Source organism: Populus trichocarpa, chromosome 6 (assembly GCF_000002775.5).
Source record: "Populus trichocarpa isolate Nisqually-1 chromosome 6, P.trichocarpa_v4.1, whole genome shotgun sequence".
Lineage (NCBI taxonomy): Eukaryota > Viridiplantae > Streptophyta > Magnoliopsida > Malpighiales > Salicaceae > Populus > Populus trichocarpa.
In genome coordinates, this window is record NC_037290.2 from 16,887,653 (window position 1) to 16,896,289 (window position 8,637).

The window sequence follows — 8,637 nt, forward strand, 5'->3', positions numbered from 1 at the left end:
AATCCACAGTATTTTAAATGAAAAAAATTACAAAGCAAAATTTTTAATCAGCTCAATATTAAAAAACTAAAATTGACAAAGATAATTTTGGAAAAAAAAACAAACAAAAAAAAAAGAAAAAAAGAGAAAAAATAAAAAGTGCAAAAAAATTAAAGTAAAAAAAAACAAAAAAGTGAAACAAAAAATGAAAAAAGGGAAAAAAATGCACAAAAAAGAGAAAGAAATGCACTGTGGATTACTGTTGTAATTCACTGTGATTTTGGTGTGGGAGGGGTTATACATAGTCCCCTCCCCCCATTTACATTGATTTTTTTTGTTTGTTTCATAAAAAAAAACTATGTGGAGAAAAACTGTAGCAATCAACAATTTTTTAAATAAAAAAAATTACAAAACTAAATTATCAATCAGCTTAATATTAAAAAAATAAAATCGACAAATATAATTTTGAAAAATAAAAGAATAAAATAGAAAAACCATGTGGAAAAAGACCGTAGCAATCCACAGTATTTTAAATGAAAAAAATTACAAAACAAAATTTTTAATCAGCTCAATATTAAAAAACTAAAATTGAAAAGATAATTTTGAAAAAAAAAACAAAAAAAGTAAAAAAAAAAAGTGCAAAAAATTTGAAGTAAAAAAAAAAATGACAAACAAAAAATGAAAAAAAAATGCATAAAAAAAAAAATACACCATGAAATATTATTGTAATTCACTGTGATTTTGGTGTGGGAGGGGTTATACACAGTCCCCGCCCCCCTCCCAACATATATATATATATATATATATATATATATATATATATATATATATATATATATATATATATATATATGTGGTAGGAGGGAGCAAATTGGAAGCAAAATCACACCAAAGATTTGAGGTGGCAGCGGTTGCTTTTTCTTGATCTTGCCTGCTGCTCAATTAACTAAAGTGAAAATTCTTTAGTATTTGATGAGTTGTAATTGAGGGTTGCTCCTTTTTACCTTCTTTTCCAAGCAAGACACTTCTTCTAAACCGGTTTTGTGTGGGTTGAATCGCTAGAGTTCTGCTCTCCCCATAGACCGCATGGTTTTTGGAGTAGCTTGTTAGGTAGACAACTCCAAAATCACACACCAATTGATTTAATCACTCAACAAGATTCTCTCAGCAATTTCTAGTCAAATTCAACAAATCTATAGAAGAAACAAGACGATAAATCATGATTTGGTATGCTTGAAAACCTATTATTTGTCAAGTCAAATTTCGGCATCCGTATCTAATCTCCAACATAATGTAGCCTCTCTTGATTTACCATTATTTTAATCTGCCACACATCCAAACGCAAGAACAAAGAGCATCCTTTCCCAGCTAAGACCACCCATTTGTCCATTCCCTTGCATAAAAATAAAAATTATGGAGGCTTGGGACACCAAAAGGCCATTGACCTTGTGGTGTAACAATACTACAAGATTTATGCGTCATGATCAGTACGCTCCATCTAAAGGTTGGGGAGACTGCATCCCAGGATTGAAGCAGACACATAGTGCTTTCAAGCCAGCTCATCTAAAGCTCAGACAATTCATCTTGCACCAAGTTGAGACCCGCGGCACATGATGTTAAAATTGAGGAGACAATCCTTCTTTGTAGATCTTTAAACTCCAATGCCAGCTTCACATCCCAGCTAGCATCATCACTGCAAGGATGGCATAAAACCTTCCATTAAAATTTTAAACGTAAATAGTTTGTTTCATAACAGACATGTTCTAAGCTATTTGATGAATAGAGAATTCGTTACCTGTCGACAAGATCTGTGTCGCCAAGATTTTCCATCATGCTACTGAAGGTTGACTGGAGATCTTTGAGAACTTCTATTTCATTCTCCAGGTTTGATATCTCCTAATTTTACAATTACAAAGAAACAGATATCAAAGTCAAGCAGGGTTAAAGAAAAATATATTCGAAGTTAAGCCAATTTAGGAAATATGCATAGAAATTACAATGGTCTTGGTGTGTGGTGCAGGACTCCGAGCTCCACGTAGATAATCCAATAATGGAGATGGCAAGCCATAATAGAATATATTATGGTTGTTTGAGAGCCAAGTTCCCCTCACCATGTGAGAAGTCCAGCTTGACGTTGGGCAACCCTCAATACAATCAGCATCGCCAACATCAATATCTGCACATGTTTGCGAGTGAGTACTGACTCTAAGTTCATAGAAGGAAACAATAACCCTGAATGATAGAACCTCAAATTCCTGAGCAATGGTTACGATTTTTCCTTTGTAGGGTGTTTGGGGCAAAGAAGATTACCCAATGGAATTACGTCACAGGGATTGTCTCCTTGAGGCATGAAACCATAGAATGTAATTAGATGTGAACTAGAGAAGTTTCCATAGCTAAGGCAGCATTGCTCTCCAAAACAACAAGGCCGTGTGAGTGGGAATTTCAGTGTATTTGTTGCAGAATCTACTTTACCATAGTGAACGATGTGTGGGTAGAGCTGCAAAGAAAGGTTTCAGAACATGAACAAGAAGCATGCTTCTCCAAAATGGTGTAAAGGTATGATAAGAAAGTCGAGAATAATAAAACAAACAGCAAAGCACTTTGCATGTGAACAACCATGCAATTAACCCCAGAAGCCCAACACAGGAGTAAAATGATCATAACTACGGACTATCAGCTTTTTGGGAAGCAAAAAATTGAGAATTCGACAAAAGTATATCCTAGCATAAATGAATTAGATCATGGTATCAATTTTCAAGTTAACAAAATCAACAAAGAGATCAGCATAAGGGTGGCAGAATATATAGTAGTGGCTCCAGTCCAGGCATGTTATTCAGAAGCAAATTCCACTACCTCTGGGAGCCTTAAGTTTAGTCTAAACTAGATAGATATAAAAATACACAGCTAAGCACAAAAAAATGGTGAAACCAGGAAGGAATGGTATACCGAATGGTTAAGAAAGCCTGCAATAGGAATCAAGCAAGTCCTCAGTTTTCCATCAACAAACATAACTTTCATGCTATTAGAGTACCACAGTTCACAAGCCCATAAGAACTGCTCCCACGTGTAGAGCTCTGGCAAAAATACATCGGGATAATTTTTGCACAGTGGAGGAACCAGCTCATCATATTGAACTCGCAAGTGCTGTGAAAATTGGAGGTAACAAATAAACCAGATTAAGGTGTTATTTCTTAAATTCCAAAACATATACTGCTGCACATGTAAAATCAGCGAGAACCATTGCTTTGATGAAATCCTAATGGAAAAAAGCAGAAATTTTATTTCCATATTCATATTCATGTTTTCCCATCTATATGCATATAAAAGTAAAACATAAAATATTTTGAACATTTTATGATGCTATAATTAATGTCTTGGAAAGAGTGTAAGGCATAGCCTGCTTCTGATATACAGCAATTATCCCTTAGTCGCATAACAGTTCAATGATTTGGTAAATAGAGATCCTTCGAACTCCAAAAATTCTTTTTTCTTAAGGGTTTCATTCCTTAATATAATAGCTTGTGACAATTGATGCATCAGAGATCAGCAAACTAGCATCAGATCGTGCAAAAACAGAGGTCATCTAACAGTATCAATATTCTTTGCCCACACTCTAGTGTCCCTTGTAAGAAGCAAAGTTTTAACACATAAAAACAGTATTTTGCATGCCATATTACCTCTTTTGCTTGCATTATCTCCTCTAAAAGCAAGGTTCCATCCAAAGCCATGATTGCATCAACTCCAAAGCTCAGCCCTGTATATGGAGATGAGGGAATTGAAGCCAAAGAAGCAGAATAAGCAAATTTTAGAATTAAGAAAAAGGGGTTAGTCATACTCGCTCCTGCAAGAGTGGGATACTGGGATGAGAACTCTGGAGACTGTGTTACCCTTCAGCAATTTAGCTTGAGATAGCTATTCTAATGCATCAAAGTTACATTTTCTTCATTGCAAGCTTGTAACTTCATACTTTTTTACTATTGCACTAGACAACAGCCTTGATACAATCAGACATGAATGTTTTTCCCCCAAAATAGTACACACATAATTGAAGATGAAATTAATACTTGGAGATCAACAGATCAGCTTCACTTCCAAAATGCTCAAGCGATAAGATTTTAAGATTACCCTTTGTAGAAGGATCATGAACTTGCCATCAACAAAGTTTCAATTTTAGAACACCCCCCCCCCCCCAAATTATATGATTGTTACACGCATCAGAATTTTAGCATTAACTAAAGGGGACAAATGCATCTCAAAGCAATAACTAAAGATTAGTATCTTATTTCAAGTTAGTTGCTTCCAAGTTGACAAAGTATCATTGACAAAGTGTAGCAGATCAAAGGGGAATACCAGTCTTGAATTCCTCTGGCAGAGTGTCAAAGTAAATCTTGAATTTTGAAGAACAGTTGTGCCTCTCCTTCATGCTCCATAGTAACAACATGGTCTCAGAGGTAATCCCATCAATCTTTTCCAATATATGATACTGCAAGCAAACTAAATAGTAAACCTTACTACAGAGCATTGTGGTGATATTTAAGATTTTAGGTTCGGTCAAATTCAACAGTTCTACATCCCTTTCAAGTATCGTTTACATTTCAAATAAAATATGGGAGAGCAGGCATGATAAAGCTCATGTTTGGACTCATCACCAAGGACATATCCATGGCTTTTATTGTTGATCAAGTTTTTTGAGCACGTAGCAAAAGCTCTCTTATGCCATATGACAACTCAACTTTTCAGCTAATTGGTCCAGCAATCATACATAAGGTAAGGCGTTCTTATCTTAACTTTTTTACATGTGTTAAGGTTTTAAAACAAATTCTCTGTTGGATTTCTTATGGGTGGGGTGTTCTTTATAACACACACACATGCACGCACACATGTTCTATCATTTACCTTCATATAGCTTTACTATCAATAACAATTTGTAGTTTAGATAACAGGCAATTATTCGCATCAGATGATATATATTGACAGCTTTAGATGTCAGCATTATAGAGACTTACTCTAGTTCTATACAAATGCTCCCATTATCAGTAAACATCAATGAAACAAGTACTCCTTACAAATTGGAGGTATTTATTTATGTTCACGGATGATGAAACATACCATGTCAGATTTGTGCACATGCTCCTCAGAAATAATAATAGACACAGGAATCTCCAAAGCAATGTCTCCAACTTTAAGGTCTTTTGTTGCTATGGCTCCTCTGCCAGCTCCTTCAACACCTTTAGGAAGTATAAAGTAGGAAAAACGCAATATGTTAAAGAGTAGATTTCATTTCTCTTCTAAACATAATTACCTCTTTACCCCTTCTATCAGTTTCAATTCAACTTTAGATCCATACAAATGGTAGACATCCCAAGGAAAAAAAAACCCTCTTATATGCATTTTTTGTTGGATGTGAAGTCTTAAACTAATATTGGAACTTACATGCTATCTTCAAGCTTGTTTTTACACCATTGCTCTCCCCCCATTTTTCTAAACACTTTTCTTTGTCACAACTGCAGCTTCTATCAATTCTACTCTCCACTTTGTTCTTGTCTGTGAATTCCTGGATCCTTTTAAGAACTTCATCTTGCAAGGTTTGCAAGAAGTTCACTTCCTTCTGTCTTTCATAAGAGGAGTAGCTGTTAATAAGTGAAAGGACTGAATTGAGAGCCTCCACCTCATTCCTGGGGCTCCAATATTCAAGTGATGAACAGTCGTTGACCTTGCCAAAATAAAGTTCTACCTGTATTACAGAGGAGCACCCATTTCTCCATCATTATTTGCTTCATGAATTACACTTCAACCTATGCTATGTGATTTGTGCCATTCTCATATAACAGTGAATAAACAAGCAAAATATATTGAAACTAAAGGCTTCAATATGCTAAAGGTGAATGCATATGAAGACCAACCTGCCAAATTGCCTGGCAGTCGTTCTGCCCAGCTGGGGAACAAGGTAAATACCGACTTAACAAAAAGAAACTCCAATTTAGCTGCTTCTTAAGTCCTAACATCTATCTAACATAGAGAGAGAGAGAGAGAGAGAGAGAGAGAGAGAGAGAGAGAGGAAGTCTAGAGGTCATCTCAGTTTACCTCGTCTAAATGTATAATTCTTGCAATCTGAAGTACTCTTTCCAAGATGGTTGCAATTGCATCAGGACATGAAGATCTATGAAACTGCACTTGTTCCCTGATATCAAAACCCATACTATGTAGTAAATTCTGTCAAACAACAAGAAACATTATCAAAACAAAGGTAAGAAATTAGCATCTCAATCAAATGTCCCTCTTATTAGGACCTTGAAAAGTGTGATTGAATCAAAATACCAAGTAGACAACAAGATTAACTGACATTGGAAAGCAGCATCCCCAGAGACACTATTAAATTTGTGCGCTCGTCACTTTCTCCAAGTAAAAATTAGACAATGTGAGTCTTTCCTAAAAAATAGGGACTCAAGCTACAGTTCCATCTATCATACTCCAGTTGGAAATGGCGCCAATTAATTCATATTATATAACTTTGGTTACATGCATTTTCTTCTCTATGCATCCCATCCAAATACAACTTAAAAAAAATAGTATTCAAAAGAATAAGAGCATTTGTTTTATTTCCCACCTTCTTTTTATCAAAAAAAGGGGCATTTTGAGAGAGCTCAAGAACTATTTCACATCCATCACTTGTCTTGATGATCTTATTAGATGAACATGGCTGCAACAGAAACGGGAGACCAGGAATGAGAATTTATTTTTCACAGGAGATAAAATAAAGCAAATCAGGAAAAGAACACAGAGCAATGAAAAAGGTTAAAATGATTCAATTCTATAATACGACTAATCTGAAAGTAAGAATACATGCACAAGCCCTTAAAAAATCCGTTTCCTGTTCCTTTAGGAACTCCCACCATCCCAGTTGAAATTATGTGCCTTATATAATGTGGTGAAAAGCCCATAACAAAAAACCAAAAAAATAAAAGAAAAAAAACACAAAAAACCCAGGATAAGAAAAGAAAAAAGATAACCAAAAATGAACACACACACGCATATACATCACAAACTAAACCCTTTTTAGATAACCAGATTATCACATAAAGCTTGTTAGGAAGACCTGTTATAGATAACTACAAGACGTAAAACATAGACCTATTCAAGAACAATCACTTAGAAAACTGAGCTAGCAAAGAGTGACAGTAATACTCGTCAGTTTGGTTAGGGAAAACAGTAAAATCACTAAATATCAGATTATTCAAAAGAAAATGAAGAGAACACTACAGTGTAAGAAAAGGCTTGGGTTTACCTTATTATTATTATTATCCATTGATGAACTCAAGATGAAGCAGGAGCCCAGACCGAGCAGAGATGGTCGTGAGGAAGGGAAAGGTCAAGACAGGTTTCGCTTTGCAGGGTTTAGATTTTGGGTAAACTATACTATAGTCTCTGTAGATTCCACCATGTTACACTTCAGCCCCTATAATTTAAGAGCTTCTGATACTAATCATAAAGCAAGCGCGATTGCCCTCGTAAGTCGTAACTGGTGCACCAGTCATCATCTCGCATCGGAGAGGTAAATAAAACTCTTATATTACATGTGTGATAGTTTTTTTTTTTTTTTTTTTAAGTAGGTCGATTATTTAAATTTATGAAATTTACATTTTGGCATGAGATTTACCATTAATAATGGATTGATGAACCAGATTGGAATGGATGGGCTGGTGTTATTTATAAAAACAAGCTCTCCGGGTGTTTTTAAAAACCCTCCGATCGATGACTGACTCAAGGCAAGGTTTTGGTTAAGGAAGGAAGAATGGATGTGGGTCAAGGCTTGAGGGGTGCAAATTTTCTTTCATTCCAATACAAGAAACTGCAGTTTTAAGAGATTATCAACTAGATGAGTCCGTGATGACGTGTCTCCTAAGTGCAGCAGAGAACTCGACTATCTGTTCATCATGTGTTTTCTAATTATCTGTTCATCAATGCTGCATACAATGGTTTTTGTTAATTAATCGGTTGATTGAAGACGGTAAGTGGATGCGCCATGGCAATAGGCTCAGTTCATCATCGAGGATTTGAAAGAGGTAGGCCTCTTCGGTGCAACTCAAACCAGTTCATATATATCATTTCACTGTCCCAGAATGAAGATCCTTAGGAGCCAAGTATCCCATCGTCCCAGCCTTTAAAGGTTCACATCCTTCATATAAGGCATAAATTCATATACAAGCAACACTACCCTTCTCAACACATCATCCTAGTAAAATCATCAAATTATTGTGCCTAAAGTATGCTGGAGATAATCATCAATTTCAATACATTTTAGAGATCCAAATGTAGAAAGAAAGAGCACAAATACATTGCCAGAAATGACTAGTGTGAAATTTTATGAAGTCAACATATTATGTCATGAAGATGTTAGGAAAAACTATTAATCAATATCAATAAACAGTAAAATGCTAAGCTTTCTTTTATTTTGGTCCTTCAAATTTTTGAGGTTTTATTTTTATTTTTTTATTTTTTTTTAATTTTATCCTCCAACGTTGGATTTATTGGGTATTAAATTTTTATAATTTGTTTCGATTTATTTTTTATAGATTTATCCCGATCTAATGACCCGGGTTGCGAATTTTGCAGATTAACTATGTTAACTCATATCACTTTTTTGTTATTTTTTAA

The 8,637-nt window shown here is 35.0% G+C and overlaps 1 protein-coding gene across 4 annotated transcripts; it reads right to left on the reverse strand.

Moving 5' to 3' along the window:
- Nucleotides 1–1,175: 1,175 nt before the first annotated feature.
- LOC18100504 (uncharacterized) lies at nt 1,176–7,509 on the reverse strand. Of its 4 annotated transcripts, none has more exons than XM_052453955.1 (12): nt 7,268–7,507; nt 6,590–6,682; nt 6,067–6,195; nt 5,416–5,716; nt 5,092–5,210; nt 4,333–4,465; nt 3,660–3,736; nt 2,929–3,126; nt 2,290–2,479; nt 1,977–2,155; nt 1,775–1,872; nt 1,176–1,672 (listed from the first exon to the last, which is right to left on the reverse strand). In XM_052453955.1, the coding sequence occupies exons 1-12, from the start codon at nt 7,286–7,288 to the stop codon at nt 1,543–1,545; spliced, it is 1,668 nt and encodes a 555-aa protein (XP_052309915.1). In that variant the 5' UTR covers nt 7,289–7,507; the 3' UTR covers nt 1,176–1,542. The 4 variants fall into 4 exon arrangements, with proteins under 4 accessions (XP_052309915.1, XP_006381811.1, XP_052309916.1 ...); XM_006381749.3 differs by having other exon boundaries at nt 1,775–1,875; nt 7,268–7,505; XM_052453956.1 differs by having other exon boundaries at nt 1,510–1,692; nt 7,268–7,509.
- Between the last annotated feature and the right edge of the window lie 1,128 nt (nt 7,510–8,637).